Source organism: Phallusia mammillata, chromosome 4 (assembly GCF_965637545.1).
Source record: "Phallusia mammillata chromosome 4, kaPhaMamm4.hap1.1, whole genome shotgun sequence".
Lineage (NCBI taxonomy): Eukaryota > Metazoa > Chordata > Ascidiacea > Phlebobranchia > Ascidiidae > Phallusia > Phallusia mammillata.
The window spans coordinates 17,859,871-17,876,778 of NC_137255.1; the positions used below are offsets into that span (position 1 = coordinate 17,859,871).

The window sequence follows — 16,908 nt, forward strand, 5'->3', positions numbered from 1 at the left end:
AAAATTGGCATCAAAAACAGTTTTTACTTTGTAAAACTCCGTCAACATAATAATAAGTCATGTACGCATAAGTGATTACCAGAAAAAAACGTAAATAAGTATCCCCGAAATACATCTAAATTTGAAGACTGTTTTGCCATTTCAGTTGTTGAGTAATATTTCTCATATTAAAGAACAAACAAACATAGCTTTACTTATACAATTGCAATACTTATTCAATTATTTTAGCACTGTTTTGGCATATAGGCATACTAAAAATTGTAAACACTGATTGAAAAAATTGTTTTAAGCAAGTTGCATATAGTTGGCAATTTTTTTTATTGGTACCAATTAAAGCTACAGTTATTAGTCAAGAAGTTTTGTTTTTAATAAACATAATATTCTATAGACTTTGATTAGGCATTAATATATGACGTTTATAAACAACACTGTTTGTCTCATTTTAGCTGCAGTTGTGCAGTTATCATTTGCTGTTAATACTTCTTTATGTAGGAAACTTTGTAATTGACAAGGATGATTCACAGTCTTTTTATGGTCAATTCCCACCATGATATTTTCATGGAAAAGCATTGGAAGACTGCAATAAAGAAATCTATTTGTGATTACTTCTTTGAGGCTTTAGAAAAAGCTTCAAGTCCAGAAGATGTTCCTCCAGTTATTACTACACCACATCACTACTTAATCAGCATCTATCGTGAGCGGCTGTACTTTGTGTCAGTTATTACCAAAGAAGTGCAGCCATTATTTGTGATTGAATTTTTACATCGGATTGTTGACACGTTTATTGACTACTTTGATGAGTGCTCAGAGCGTTCCATAAAGGACAACTATGTGGTAGTGTATGAGTTACTTGAGGAAATGTTGGATAATGGTTATCCTCTAGCCACTGAAAGTAACATTCTCAAGGAACTTATCAAACCTCCAAACATACTCAGATCAGTTGTAAACACTGTAACTGGACAAAGCAACATTGCGGATCGTTTGCCAACTGGGCAACTATCCAACATTCCATGGCGACGCACTGGTGTAAAATATGCCGCAAATGAAGCCTACTTTGACATTACTGAGGAAGTGGATGCTATCATTGATCGTTCAGGCTCAGTTGTGTTTGCAGAGATTCAGGGCAGCATTGATGCTGTGGTAAAGCTCTCTGGGATGCCTGATTTGAACTTGTCATTTGTTAATCCCAGGCTTTTAGATGATGTCAGCTTTCACCCATGTGTGAGATATAAAAGGTGGGAGTCTGAAAGAGTATTGTCATTTGTACCTCCTGATGGCTCCTTCAAACTTTGCTCATACCATGTTGGATCTCAAGGCATGGTCTCTATCCCTATCTATATTCGCCATAACATCCACTATGCAGGAAGTGGTGGCAAGTTTGAAATCACAGTTGGTCCTCGCCACACAATGGGAAAAGTGATTGAAGATCTTAAAATATCTGCCTCAATGCCGAAACAGGTGCTAAATGTCAACTTGCTGCCCACCCAGGGTGACTACAACTTTAACCCAGTGGAGAAGGAATTAGTGTGGGATGTGGGCAAAATAATGGCTGGAAAACCGCCAGTCATTCGTGGCATGGTTAGTTTGCAATCTGGAGTACCAGTTCCAGAGGAAAAGCCAACTTTATCTGTTCAGTTTAAAATTCAACAGTTGTCCATATCCGGTCTAAGGGTGAACAGATTAGACATGTATGGTGAAAAATACAAACCTTTCAAGGGAGTAAAATATATAACAAAAGCCGGGAAATTTCAGGTTCGGACTTGAAACATGCATTGGTCAAGGAATGAACAAACTTTTACCATGTTAATATTTATACATATATACAATATGTTATATTAGTGTTTTGGTTCTGGTAGTTTGGTATGTTGTAGATCATGACCGTTATTTTTGTCCATATTTCAAGAACTTCCATGTATTGTTTTTTTAAAATGGGCTTAAAACTTGGTGCAGTGCCCACTTTCAGAATCCTTTTAATAGATGGAGAACTACTAAACTGACACTGTATAAATCACTTTTTGCAACAGTATGTTCACATATAGCATTGGTCACCAAACTACAGCTCAGGGCGGCATCCTGCCCTCCAGTTCATTTCATCTGGCCCGCCCCTGTTTTTTTTATTTGCTCGTTATGATAACTCTGTAACATTCAAAAATTAATGTAGTCTCTACTCTACGAACTTTCTCCTTCAGTGGCATGTAGGATTAATGATGGGTCCCCTTCTTTTTTATTGCGGGTTGCCTTTCCTGGTGGGTCGTAAGGAGGTAGAACTGTAGCTTAAAAAATTAGCTGTAAACTCTTTTGCCATGTTTGGTGATGTAAAGCAGTGCAATGTGATAATCGTTGTTTGACCTTTTGTGGTTGTGTTGTCATTCATGAACTGCTAGATGGCGTTTGAGAATCAACAATATGTAAAATGCAAAATATTAATTCCATACCATTGTTTGAGATGTGCATTTGTCAACAGTTCATACAAAAATTAGATGCATACAGAGGGTTGCCATCGACATAGACCCCAAGATAAGGACAACCGAAAAATTATGTTTTCATACGAACGAAACAAATGTTTTCTAACAAATCCATTACTGATCACATGTGATATTTTTTTACCAGAAACAATCTGTTCCAGCAACTTCTTGTTCATAGAAAAAACTTTTTGCATCTCACGACAGGTTTAAGTTTACTTTTACTTGTAGCAGAGAATTAACGTCATTTTATTAGATTCGTATCAATTGTTGAAAGTGAGACAAACTAAGGACTCAAGTCAAAAACAAGGACATTTCTTATAAATAAGGACAATAAATTTTTCTAAGGCATTGCCTTTCAAAAAAGGACAAATCTTAGAAATAAAGACGTTATGGCAACCCTGTGCTTACATTCTTAATTCCAAGTTGTTTCAAACGTTTCAGACTAAATAGTTTTATCTTAAGATTTTTCTTCCGCCCATTAGGCTTTCAAAATATTAAACAAATGTCGAAAAACGTGACAGATAAAGAAAATGTAGTCTTGCGTTCCAAACATGTATTTAACGCAAAAAAACTTGATTCCTAATCGCTTGAAAGTTTAGAATTCTCTCCTACACCCAGAATTAAATCATCCAGCTGTGACCTTCTAACAAAAAAACTTAGAGATTTATGGCCTAAATCAGTCACAGCAATACAACCTTAAACTAGGTCCTGCGTTTTAAATTCTTCACCTGATAGCAGGTAAATTGGTTTGTTTTAAGAAGGGAAACCCGGGAAACAATGCCTTGTTTGCGCGCAATGCGCGAAAGTGTAACGATGCCTCGAGCATGACACAGAAGATGCTTGCTTCAGTTGGATTATTGATTAAAAGCATAGCAAATATCGCACAGAAAAGCAGAATCAAGTAGAGTAGCTAAACCAAACTGGACTCTATAATTAGGCGCATAACTAAATTAGTAGGCTAAAGCAGTGCTCTTCAACCGGTGTGCACGGCGCACCCTAGGGTGCACCAAAATATGCATGGGGTGCACCAGTACGAAAGGATATACAAGGGTGCATCACAAACTTTTATTGAACCATTAATATTGGACACAATATTTTGACTTTATCAGAAAAAGATGTAGGTTTCAACTGATGTATAACCCAGGTAAATTTTTTTTCTCTCGGTTTAATTGACATGACGATATGCATAATGATTTTTCGTGTCGCGTTTTACCTCAGTTTACCTTTTAAGTAAGCAGTGTGCATGAGTTCATCACAACAACTTTAAGGGTTCACCAAACCAAAAAAGGTTGAAGAGCACTGGGCTAAAGCAATTCGGGTTTTTTGTTCCAATGCCAAAAATCACGACTTGTGCCTTTTGTAGATGAAGGTGGGTGAAAGCGTGTGACTAATTCGGTATTCACGAAAATATTGCCTCTTAACAAATGTAAGAAATACAGTGAATGATAGCACCAAAAGTTTGAATTAGGACTTTGAACGGAAAACTGACTAAACGATTTTGAGATAATTATGTCAAGAAATCCGGGATGTCAGAAAATCGCCTTTATTGCGTGGAATCTAAACGCATGTTAGCTTGAACGTCCTGAAAATTGTTTGTTGGCGTTGAACTTATCGGAAATAAACCAATAAATGCAGTCTAAGTTTTTTGTAATCGCTGCTTTATCGAGCTTTAAAACAAGTCTTGGTGCAATTTTTAATTCGACCGTAAAGTCAGCAATTCGAATAACTGGTCATATAACGCATCAAGGTTAGTCCAAGGGTGCTATTTGTTCGATATAATATATGCCAGAGTTACTGTTCCATGTGTTTCATATTAATTTCTACTTTTCCTACAGGAGTGTTCGTGCAGACGACCTGTTGTATCAACATTTATTTGCGCATTATGACGTCATTGCGTTTTTACGAATTGTTGTGACGGCATTAACAAAAAATATTTCTGGAAGTTAAAAAGGTCCTCTCCAATATTTGCAATAGATTTGCGCCCCCAAGTTTTAATAGCCTTGTATGTGCTAAAACATGCTTTGTATATGTTTTGTATCGACTACAAATACGAACAGCTCAATTTTTCTTTATCAAACACTACTATCTAAATAAGGTCTGGTAAAAGTTATACAAACACATGGGGAAAATCAGTGGGAAAAGTTAAGACATAGCGGCTATGGCAAAACAAAAACCAAAAAGGTCTGCAATTTTTAAATCCGCCGTTGAATTGATCAAATCACAAAAAGTTCTCATCAAACACAATTCTTAATTGTGGCACAAAACAGGTAAGGACGCTCGGATACAACATGGGCAAAATGATTTTTATGCCTGAGTGTTGTTTCCATTTTTTGAGATGTTTTTGCGACTTAGAGCAAATTTGCTTCTAAAAGTTGTCTCAGTTTCAGCTACTGTTTATGACTTTGTCCACCGTCCTGTCTGTTTTGAATTTGATGATGAAAACCAGGATAATGGCGTGTTTTTTGGCTTCGCTTTAGTTTCATCCCACTTTACTTCTGCACGTCCGTTAACGGTGTCAATGGCCATAATGGTGATATTGGAGTTCGCGCTAAAAAAAGTCCAAAAACAGCAATTTTTATGTTATTTGTTCTATGGAAACAATTATGTATCAACTACATATATTGCCTCATGTTGGTAGCAACTGTTTAGGATTGCTATGTTTGTGTAACTTTGTTTAAGCTATGTTTGTGTAACTTAAACAATTAAAAAAATGATCATTTTTTGACATGTCACCAGATCAAAAGACGACGATATGTTGAACAAATATCATTCAAGATTGGCCTCACATCGACGTTAAGTGTCGGTTTACCAGAACTGTACTACTATTATGCACCCCGCATTTAAAATCTCGTTACTCTATACAAAGATTTATAGCGAAGTTTCTTCTGGATTAAATTTTCGCCTATTATATTATTATATGGGTGTAGCAATTAAATGTGTATTCTACCGGCAGCACACATAGATGTTGTCTCCAGCCACGTTGCTTGAGTTCATTTGGGTCCAAATAAATTTAGGAATTGTGCATGATAACTTTGTCCAAGCATTTGGTTTCTTGAGATTTAGACAGTGGACAGACCAGTCGCCGGTATACTCGACACCTAATGTAAAAAAAGTTAATGGAATGGGGCTGAGCGTTTCAGTCGTCCTAGAGACACTTACCAACAACAAATATTTTGTCTCCGATAGATTCAACACAGAATCCATCCTTATAAGCTGCTGTCATACTTTGGCCTTCCGTCCATTTGTTTGTTGAAATACAGTACACATAAACATTTGGTTTAAGATCCACTAGTCTTCGGTCAATAAAAATGTAAATACTGTCTACAATAAAACCATGGGTGTCACTGATACTTATTATGTCGAACCAGTCCGAGCATGGGGTGAACCCATGGCACATGGGCTTATTTGGTCATTGGTTGGTTTATGACACGCAAACAGGCCGGGGTTGTGCACTAAAGACGAGACATTTTCTCTTTACTAAATCATTCCGTTCGCAGTTATTCGATAAAAGAGTTAAAACAAAAAAACGAGACAGGGGCCTGCATATTGTAACTTGTAAAAACCTCGGTTACGTTTCTATTTGAGTTGTGTAACCCTGATGTTAAAAGCGGAATACAAACAAGTTCTGTAAGCAGTGAACAATTAATCGTGTTGTGTCAAAAAATCCAAGCTAATATTTTGTAGAGTGGGTCTTTTTACCTTATTTTGGTTCATGATATCATTTGGACATAAAAAATAGATTTCACAGTCATATAACTCTTTCGACTGTCCTTTAGTATTTAACATTTTTTGGAGGGAAGGGGAACGAGAGGACCTTTGATAAGATTTACCTCCGAACGCGACAGCGTTCCCTTTAATGGTTGATATCGGCATGGGTGCGACATATTTCCATTGTTTTTCATTTTTCCGTAGCTTTTCAACGTCTTTGATTTCTGAAGTCTTTTTATTAATTCCACCGAAGACAAACAGGAATTCTAAAATTATTACAGATAAGTTATCTGCAGGTATATTATTAGGAGTTAGGACAACCTGACAAAATATTGTGTGTGACCGAAAAAACATTAACAAGTTTTGGGCCAAATTTGGCATGCTAGTTCTTGTAGAGACTAAATAGACACACAGGCCTTGTAAATGTCCTAAGGCGTGGAAACGTTTGTAAACCTAAAAAAAGAAACTTTTTTTTTCCACCCCTTGTGTTTGTTTCATCCACCATATATCGTTTTAATGGTGGTGGAAAAGGACATCCAGGTAGATGGTGGGAAAAAAACACATGGATATATATGTGCAGAGTTTTTTTACTGACTGTGCTCACAAATCAATAAAAAACTTGAAAAAGGGATTGGGAACCGCATTGTGGGTTTTTCGGCAACGTTAGATTTTAAAAGAAGAAGAAGAAGTGCTTCTAGGTTCTTAAAAAATGAGATACCTTATTGCGGCACCTAAACAATTAGTTCCAATTTTTATTTGTTTTTGTTAATTTATTTTGACACCAGTTTTTACTGCAGGTGCAAATAAACGCAAATGTCGCAAATGTTTTACGTTGACTACAGTGTGACTGTTAAAAACATAAATTTGGACCTTAAAACATACCTGCTATTAATAAGGTAAAGGTCCAAAATTCACCTTATTGATAGCAGGTATGTATTAGGTGGATGTCTCCACATTAAACTTTTGTATGAATAAAGTCTAAACTTAATGAAAGAACTTGTTTCAAAAGCTTAATATTTGATCTTTCGCCCCTCGGAGAGCAAAAAATATTTTTATGCATACCAGCAGTCATTTTAACCCTGACACAAAATGACAAAAAAGGGAGCTGTGAAGGTGGTACTCGCGTAGCTTTCTGCACATACTTAATTCCAATCAGTTAAAGAATTACAACCCAACTGACCCAACTGATCATGGTTTGGGGCGAAGTTCGTGTATTGGCCATTCTATTGGAATTGACAACCCTGCTGGTTTCAGAAATATCCATTCAGGCCAGTTTTTAAACCTTTTTTCTTTTTTCTTTCACGGGGTTCGAACCCAGGACACTCCCGGGGACGAATCTCGATCAAGGTTTTTTATGTCTGTATATGGGTCAGGCGCGCCGGGCCATTCGGCCAAGTTCCTGCCCGTGTTTTAATCAAAATGCCAAGAAAAAGATTTTAATCAATGCGCCGCCGACAGTGCATGTTTTAACACACATTACAGCCGCATAAATTTGTCTTCGCGTCTGCAGGTCGTGCGCCGCTAGTGTGGGCCTATTGCCCTATTCGGTAATCTACTTTCGGGCTAGGTTCTGTCTTATGTACGGCCTTAAAATTTAATTTTTTTTTTCGCTTTTACAAGGATGGATAAAGTGTTAGCCCTGCTAATTGCACACCAAAAGTATAAACTAAAATCAGCTAACGTTCTCAAAAGTATGCAATGCGTGTATACCTCACCTTGGGCCCAAATTGCACAGGCAGGAATCCTATAACTTTGCATGGAACTTAGCCTGGTCCATTTCCCTTCACTAAACTCAAATACATCGGAGGCAATATTATGGTCGCGCATTCCCCCACATATAGTAATAGCGCCATTCCTACAGGCAGAAGCATATCTAAAGGGACTAGACGAGAAATGCGGAATCTGGAAAAAGTGGGTATCATTGATTGAAGAAACTTAATTCGAATAAATATTTATTTTCACCTTTGTTCTTGTTGCAACTTCTGATTTAAATGTTATAACTTCGCCACCATTGGTAAAATACATTGCTTGTTCATGTTCCGGATGCTTGGGACGGCCTGACTTTTCTGCAACATTATCAGAGCATTAGGTGTAACCAGAGCAACGTGCTTGACTGTCTTGATATTTAATATCAAATGTTAAATAGCCCCATGCTTTTTTCTGTTAATACAGCAACCGAAAATGGCAACTATAGGCTGTCCCCGTTGTTTTCTGTTAATATGTTGTTGTTTTTAGTAAAGCCAATACTTTTTGATTTAAAGCATATTTTTGAAAATACCACCAGGTTCGACAGATGATCTCAAAACCACGTTTGGCGCTTTTTCCTTCTTGGGTGTAACAGGAAAAATTGGGGTGTTGTTTTTCGTTTTTTTCCATTCCCATTCTTCATCAAATATATTGCAAGTCCAAATGGTGTTCGGCAACCTACCAGAAAAACATACAGGAAAGTTGATGGTCAGGTATTATAAATTGTTGGTCATGGCTTTTGCCGACTAATTTTGTCACATGCTCGTTTAAACTTCGCAACATGACTTACATTTCACTTGTTACGCAAATTGTGTCTGAAATCTTTCCACAGAACAGTCGTCCGTATGAACAAGGAAGCTCCGTCTTGATGTTAGTCCAAAAGAAATCCAAAGCATGAAATGTTTCCACTGTGTTTCCCCCACTTGTATTTCCACCTGCAGCGATAACTAAACTCAACTTTCTGGCGAGCAAAACAGTATAACTAAAGAAAAATCGATACGTGGAAAAGCTATAGTAACATTGCAGACAAGCTGATAAATTTAACAAAGATTATATTTAAGGGTTGAAATAAAATGTTATTGCTGTATATAAGGTTTCTGACAGCTATGATTGATTCAATGTGGCAGAACCGCTAAGCAAACTGGCTCACCGAACACAAAAATCTGTTGCCTGAATGTTTGTGCACAGAAAGACGCCCGGCCCTTGTTCATATTTGGACCCGGACTCCAACCATTTGAAGAAGGACAGTAAATTTCCGTGGTTGTTGTTACTGGAAACGTTTTGAAAACAATATTTAAGTGACATTCCAGTCGTTTGGAAAGATTAACAGCTTGAGTAAAGAGCTCGAAAAACGGTTTCCAAAAAAAATGTTGCGTGTTTGGAGCAAACTGTATACTCACTTGTGGTTTCAGTGTCATCCTCTGATAAGCTTGTCTTTATGTAACCGCCCATAAGATAAATCAAACCTGAAAAAAGTTTATGTACAGCGGTTAAAACAAGTAAAAGGAGTGCTACTGTTTCAAATGTAGTTACCGTCCAGTAGAGCACAACACAGATGAGAACGTTTTGTCGGAGCTTGACTAATCACACTCCACTCTCCAATTACACGATCCAGCGTCTCCACTTTGTCCGTGAACTTTCCTTCAAGTCTGCTACTTGCTGTGCTTCCGCCGAAAACGTATAGTTTGCCTTTGTAATTTAGATTTTGTCACCTTTTTTTGTAAACTCACCACAAGGTATTTTTGTACTCTACGCGTTTTATCAAAGACCTCAAACAAAACGAATCATGTAGAAAAAGTATCGTAAGCAAAATAAAGATGAACTTTTTTTGTGCAATTTCAAGTGCGCAAATATAAGAAATGTTGCGTTAGGTCAACAGACTTTACACTGAGTTCGAAATATGACAAATATTTACTTCGAATTTGATTTTTCACTCTGTCATTTTTTAATTACGCCAACCGACCTTGACAAGAGACAGCTCCTGGCCCAAAACGAGGAATTGCCAGTGATGGTAGACTGACAAACTTTTGATCTTTATACTGTACTACATCCCCCACTACACAGTCAGTCACTCCTCCGCAAAGAAATACATTCATGCCGTCAACAACCGACACCTGCCCCCTGATTCCAACACGAATCTTTAAACAAACCAAAAAGACACTATATAGATAGCCCAAAAAATGTGTAAAATAACTTCAACTTTGAAACCTTTTTGTACATTAATTACTATTTACGGCAGTCAAACCGACTGCGCTTTCGACAGTGAAAATCGGATTTTATCAGTTATAATTGCAGTACAAAACTGTTCCAACTCACTTGGCATTCAATGCTAAGTTCATCCTCTGAAAAGGACATAATGTGCTTTTCTGTAGCAATGATTGTTGTGCCACAATCTTCAAATAAAAACATATAAAGTATAAACAATATGGCGAGCCAAATGTTTTACACGTCAATAAATGGAACTTGGCTACACCTTCATCGATGTGGAGTCGCTTTGCTTGCGGTCTGCACTTTTCGGGGCGTAAATGGAAAAGCAATGCAGCTTGAACGAGGTCTCGACATGAGATAAATTCCTTGACAAGGTCCTTAAAAAACGCTTTTTTGTATTTTCGACATTATATTTGTTTGTGTTAAATCTCACCTGAGCAGATATTACATCTATGAGGTAATCTTGCGGAACCAGTTGAAGTCTGACGTGCTTAAGTAGACTCGGAAAATGTTTTCTCCTTGTTTCAAGATCGAATTTCACCCAGGTCAGTATTATTTCGTATAAGTGCGTTTCAGATTCCACCTGTTTAGTACATTATAGTTCACCAGACCTTTCCATGCCGGTGGTATGAAGAATCACAACCCATAGATCAAGTTAAAGCTGTCCGTATAATATTTTTTTTTAATTTAATGACCGTCGTCTTGTGGTTCTATACGACTACTTGTGTTTTCCTGTGTAAAGGAACGAAAATGATATTGTTGAAAAAAGATGACCAAGTGACTGAGCAATACCACAATTTGCTCGACGCTCGACTCATTTTAAACACAACGCATTTAGGCGTTGTTCTGTCCATTAAAGACAAAGTAAAACAAACAAACAACAATGCGGCATGCAGTTATAAAAAAATACTTTGATATCGTCGGATGCTACAATCTTTTCCATTTCAGAGATAGGAAGAAAATAAAACGCGTCTTGTCCGGAAACTGCGTCCAGATTTTCACAGATGAACTTTTTCACTGCCCTGTAAAATCTTGTTGTTTTGTTGCGACGTGCGATATGAAGCATCCGAAGACAATTGCCAGGAACCAGGATAGAAATCATATATTTCAGAACGTCATTTGTCAAATCTGCACAAACAATGTATATGGTTTGCATGTGTTAAACAATCTTGAAACAGTCCTGTTAGCATAGGCCTACTATTCCTTCATCACTAAAAAATGGACATATTTTTGAAAAAGTAAATTAAAGTCTAATTTTGGGGCCCAAGCTAAACATAACTATTGGACGTTGGACAAATTTCCGGCAGTCAGATAAGAAAAAAATAGTTTGGATGAAGTTTAACGTACTGTAAAACTGTTTATTTCAAATTCAACTCACATTCACGTATGAAGTATAAGCTGAAGATGCATTTTGGATTGTTTTCAAAGGCATAATTGTCACATATATAATTAGTTAGTCAAAAAATTCAAAAAGGAAGACATGGGCGCTTTTTTATTGTCCTCGGAGGACGTTGGTTCTTTTCTATAATGTACGACACACAATGCTTTTATTTTTTTTACCTTTCACAGATAACGCAAGAGTGACTTTCAATAACTCTTCAACGGTTTCTTCCGAGACATATATGTCGTCACCGTAGATGTAGTTAAGCACATCTCTCATTCCAAGTGCTGTTACGTTTTTTAATGCCACTTCTATTTCATCCTCAAGATTTGGATTCTTAAAATTAATTCAGGTTTTCACATTGCATCATAAATTTCGCATTTTTTCCATTGAATCACGTTACATTCTGCATAGTTTGTATTTCTCAGTTGTCTACCTACAGGCTACAGTTGGTTATTAAAATCAAAACAAACAGCATTTGTGGGCGAACAGACCATACATTTAACCAAACAATGTCTTTTCCTACTTAAAGCATTTTATTGGGTAATGTTCTGGTTGTTGTTTTTGTACTGGTGGAAAAAGTACAGCACTTACCTCAATGAGAAATAATTTGTTGAAATAGGTTGACGAGGCGGCCAGTACACATTGGTGGGCATGAAAAATTTCATTTTCAACCACCAACTTTACTTCGCACAACTGGTTGCGCTTCCGTTGTCTAAAATGAAAAGTGCAGTTATTTCCTGGATGTTTTACCTCTGGTGTATATCTGTACAGTGTATTTGTAATGCACAGTTTGCCAAGCTTTTTTGTTCCACAAACTATTCGTAATTTTCCGTGGTACATTTATTGTCGTTGTTGTTATTTCCCTGAAATCATAGAGCCTTGCCGTTATTGTAGGTTTGCTCGAAACCGCAGTTTCCTTTGCGCCGGCGTGAAATCCGGGGTTTCCCCTTCATGCTGAAAAAGGTTCCGCTTTCCAAGTAACGTACAGTGGGTGTCTGTTTACTGTTTGACTACATTGTTTGTAGAGCAAAGCTGACGCTATTACACACACCTGAGGTAATTTTGTTGGCTGATGTTTAACTAAGTCCATGACCAAAGAGTTTTTCCACAAGCCCCTTTTTGATAACTCTGTTTCAACTAGTATTGTATTGTCACACAAGCTTTTGTTTGTATGTAATCAAGTCTTTTTTAGTTCATGTCCAAACACACGCTTGAAGTAAACCTACCTGTTAAGTTCTTGTAGTAGGTTTGCAGGCTGCAAACTGTTTTTGATCATTTTGATTGAAGCCATGCTTTCTCACAAACGTTAACCCCAGGAACTAAAGTTCAACTTTATTTTACACATAACTATGAATCTCTAACCACTATACATTGCACCTTAACAACTATTGCTGCTCTGTCAGCGTATCTTTTGCATCTAAAGACAGTAGGGATGGGTGACACATCTAGTAAAACGTATTTAGATACTGAATTGTAACTTTCGTTTGGTTGTATTTAAACCTGCTTCTTCATTTAAGTACATCTGATACAGGCTGTACTGTAGTTCATCTACTCCACTACTTTGTGTGCGGCTGAGGCAACTGCGTTGAAGCGGAAAAAGGAACTCCCAGTAGTGTGACGCCATAAACAACACCAAAACCTTTTTGAAGGTTCAAACTCGGACTTTCTGTCTACTATTTTAAGTTCACTACTGTATGAAATCTACTTTAAAAAGGATTTTAGGTTTCGAAATTGAAGTTACAACTAATCTTTGTTTTCATGTACGTACGTGTGCTTTAATTCCTTGTTGATTGAATTCACTTACATGGGAGATTTGCATTTTGTTAAAACGTTGATTCAAACCAGACGGAACCCCTTAGAATCCTCTTTCTGGCAAATTTTGCCAGGTCAAACAGTATGTTGGGTGGAATTAAGTATAAAGGCCTACATGCATGTGTTATAGGCCAGTGTTTCGCCTGTAAATTCTGTTGGGTCGCCAGTTTTTGTGACAATTAGAGCATCTACGTTTCGTAGCGTTATTTTGTTATTTCCCAAGGATATGAATTGTTTCCCAATAACAATTTCATGACTATTTGGCATGATAGTGAATTATTCTCTTTGTGACGTCATAATGGTTGTGTGAGATCACTGTTAAACGTTGTGTGGCTCATAATGCTTTGAACCAGCTCTAAAGTTGGCGGAAAAACGAATAATTTTTGTTTGATGTTTTTATTTTTCAAACTAGCGTAGTAATTTTAGAAAAACTTTCCTGATTTACAAATAAAAATACAACCCAAATAGTAAGAATGCATATCCATGGGTCGCGAGAAGCCACAAAACAAAATTTTGGTAAGTATTTGGGTCGCGACAAAAAAAGGTTGGGAACCACTGTTATAGGCTATACTAGTATATTTAGGCACTATGTTGAACCTGATGTAACAAAAACAAGAAATGGTATAGCATTCAATCAAAACCGTTTTATTGCACATTATTGCCGTGTCCACAATAAACGTAGGTCTTTAGTTTCTGTAGAATACGAAACCCTTTGGTTCTGATTCCACGTCCCAGCTAGCTTTCTAACTGGCCACTGTGTGGGTTACTTGCACCGCCAAATGCTGTCTGTCACACTGATACGTTGCAACAATAAAACGAAGGCTGTATTCCAATACCGAGTACCACAGTATAACAAAACTGGACAGTTCATAACAGTACAGATTAGTACAGTCAGATCAGTTGGTACAAAACATTCAGTACAGAACCGATCAGTACAGTCTTTGACAGAGGAGTCTAAGACAGAGCAGAATGAAACAGAACAGTCTACAACAGAGCAGTCTAGGACCAAACGAGACAGAACAGAATGAAACAGAACAGATTTCTGCGTTAGCAGCTCCCACACAGATTTACATTGCTTAGTGTCTTATTCAAATAGAATACAAATGCACGAGCTGCCTCGTGTAAAACGTATGGTAAACGACACGAGACACGACAATCACCACGCCACAACTAATAGAAATCGATATTGACACGCTTCACTGCATCTTGACCACAACAGTTTCGTCGTTATTCAGTAATTTTATGCTGTCATAAACAAACGTCCTTTTTTTTACATTTCAGTATGGATTTCGATTCAATGAGGCATAAGCAGAGGGACAAGGTATATTTTTATGTTTAAAAAATAAATCGGTTCCGAAATACATAAACAAAAATATGAAAATGGTTGAAAACAGCTTTATAATATTGTTGATACCCAATATGTGATCGCTAGCGTGGTTTTGTACTTTGTGACGGCTACTACTCTTGTTCTTAATGAAACACCAGGCAAAACATAAACAAAATTTGATATATCTAACAACGTTTAATACAATACGTAGGGATAATGAAAATGTTGGCAAAAGTGAAATCACCACTAATCAATTAGATTTTTCGTCAAATCATTCAGGAAAAAAATGCCCTTTTACAGTTTACATTGCTGGATTGTTTTCTCTGAGTCAAAGTGTTTTTCCAAACAAGAATCGAAAAAGGTTGTACACTCCTGTAAGTAACGTTCCGGAAAGTCTCTAAAGTGTTGAACGTGAAGAGATGATAGAAAGTTATGACTTCGAACCGCTGATGTGACTTTTGCTTGTTCAATAGAGGCTTTGACCGACGCACTGGGTATTACAGTGTCGGAATCGGAATAGAGGTAAAGTTTTGGCCACGGAAATTTATTGCCATCTGTTATTGCCTGTGGATAAAAAACGTAGTTTGACAGAATATACTGAAAATACTTTAGCAGAAATACTTTGCCTGTGACGATGTTCAAAAGTTTAATGTTGCTGTAAATGACTATTTCTAAAGGCTATTATATAATGTCTGAGCCCTAAAATTGCAACTATAACCCAATTAAGTCATATATGTATTTGATTTGCAAATGGCAAAAAATATTTTAGCGTGCTAATGTGCGTGATATTAACGTCATTTTGATTTGACACCGCAAAATGACACTCATAAATTGCTGATAAGATAAAAAAAAATGCATTGCAAATTGCAGAGTGATGGGTTGACCAACCTCTCGATTTTTTTCCGCTACGGAATATCCTGTGAGATAAAGTATTCTCCAATACAATTTATAAACATACATAACCACCCTCACAAAACAGTACAACACCGATCGTGGAAGAGGAATCTTGGCTCGAAGTAGCTCGAAAAAAGCATCCATTATCCTTTCAAAGTTAAACCAAGCTGGACAACTATCAAGAACTGCTCCAACTATTTTTCTGTTTTGTTCCTATAAATACAAAGAAATATGCTATTCTTGCTTTTACTGTGCTCTAGAAAAAGCGTTTGTTTGTTTTTTGTTTAGGTGAAAAAAAATACCATTGTTATATTGCCATATGTATGACTTGCAACAACACCCAAGAATTACGGTCCCAACAAAAGGCATTGTAATTACCATGTGTAAAACAAGAGGCTTGTGTTTTGTATGGGTCATCTAGGCCTTAAAGTAGTACTAAATAAAGCTTATATCTTACCATTAACGTTTTGCCCAAGTTTCTGTATTGATGGAAGCCTGTATTGCTCATCACATGAAAGAATATTGGATTGTTAGTGAGCTTGTTTTCAGCCATATGACGAACTAGTTCATATGATCGTGTTTGTTTAACAGGAGCGTCTGGAACTTTAAATCAATAGTTTTGTTTCAATTGTTTTGAAAAACTTTTTTGTCAAAAAATCTTACGTTCTAGCAAATGTTGCCCAGGTGCTTGTTGAGACTGCGTTATAATGATACATTGCTTTTGCAAATAAACTTCTCGGTATTTTGCAAGCTGCTTTAATGTTGATCCACCCCATCCGACCAAAAATACCACTGGAGTTTTGTCGTTGATTTCGCCTGCAGAGAATATGGGTCAACTTGTTTTCATGCACCCCCAAGCACAAAAATGCCACAGACCGAATCGTATATCACAGATTAGCATATGTAGGCTACGTTACAAACCCCGGTCCACTTTTTATAGCAGTCAGTCGAAGTATGTACTGTTCAAAAGCAGTAACATAGTTTTTGTGCATCTGCAAACTATACAAAACCGTGTTCGTTGCTAAAAAATAATATATATCAAGCAAATACACCGTCTCACTGACAACCATATTTTGTTACGTTCCAAATATTTCATTTAAAAAAGTTAATGCAAAGGTACAGTACAAAAGTAGTACAAATTATAATGCTAATTTGTAACAATAAGCTAACCTTCAGGAAAAGTGACTTCCTGGCTCAAGGAATTCGTTTTAATTTCTGCATTATTGGTTGACGTCGAAGCATCGTTCAGCAATCCATACAGAAAAATCATTTTGAACTGCTGCTGTTTGTTGCAACTATCTACAATTAAAAAGTATGTCACCATAGCCTAATTTCCTGCCGAACACTCCTTCAGACTTAACGTG

General features: G+C 36.9%; 2 protein-coding genes across 3 annotated transcripts; one reads left to right on the top strand and one right to left on the bottom strand.

Annotated features, from left to right (window-relative positions):
- The first annotated feature begins 407 nt into the window (after positions 1–407).
- On the top strand, positions 408–2,440 carry LOC145224865 (AP-3 complex subunit mu-1-like). The gene has a single exon (XM_080091469.1). The coding sequence runs from the start codon at positions 514–516 to the stop codon at positions 1,762–1,764; it is 1,251 nt and encodes a 416-aa protein (XP_079947595.1). The 5' UTR covers positions 408–513; the 3' UTR covers positions 1,765–2,440.
- An 11,685-nt stretch (positions 2,441–14,125) lies between these two features.
- LOC145224704 (transmembrane protein 53-like) lies at positions 14,126–16,868 on the bottom strand. Of its 2 annotated transcripts, none has more exons than XM_080091265.1 (5): positions 16,715–16,868; positions 16,208–16,360; positions 16,002–16,147; positions 15,623–15,757; positions 14,126–15,214 (listed from the first exon to the last, which is right to left on the bottom strand). In XM_080091265.1, the coding sequence occupies exons 1-5, from the start codon at positions 16,866–16,868 to the stop codon at positions 14,945–14,947; spliced, it is 858 nt and encodes a 285-aa protein (XP_079947391.1). In that variant the 3' UTR covers positions 14,126–14,944. The 2 variants fall into 2 exon arrangements, with proteins under 2 accessions (XP_079947391.1, XP_079947390.1); XM_080091264.1 differs by having other exon boundaries at positions 15,539–15,757; positions 16,715–16,814.
- Positions 16,869–16,908: the final 40 nt, after the last annotated feature.

Bases quoted from the DNA above. Each gene is read 5' to 3' on its own strand.
- LOC145224865 (XM_080091469.1), top strand. From the start codon at position 514: ATGATTCACAGTCTTTTTATGGTCAATTCCCACCATGATATTTTCATG.
- LOC145224704 (XM_080091264.1), bottom strand. From the start codon at position 16,814: ATGATTTTTCTGTATGGATTGCTGAACGATGCTTCGACGTCAACCAAT. The intron at 16,361-16,714 runs GTTAGCTTATTG...TATTCTCTGCAG, and splicing joins GGAAGTCACTTTTCCTGAAG to GCGAAATCAACGACAAAACT. The intron at 15,758-16,001 runs GTAAGATATAAG...TTGTATTTATAG, and splicing joins ACTTGGGCAAAACGTTAATG to GAACAAAACAGAAAAATAGT.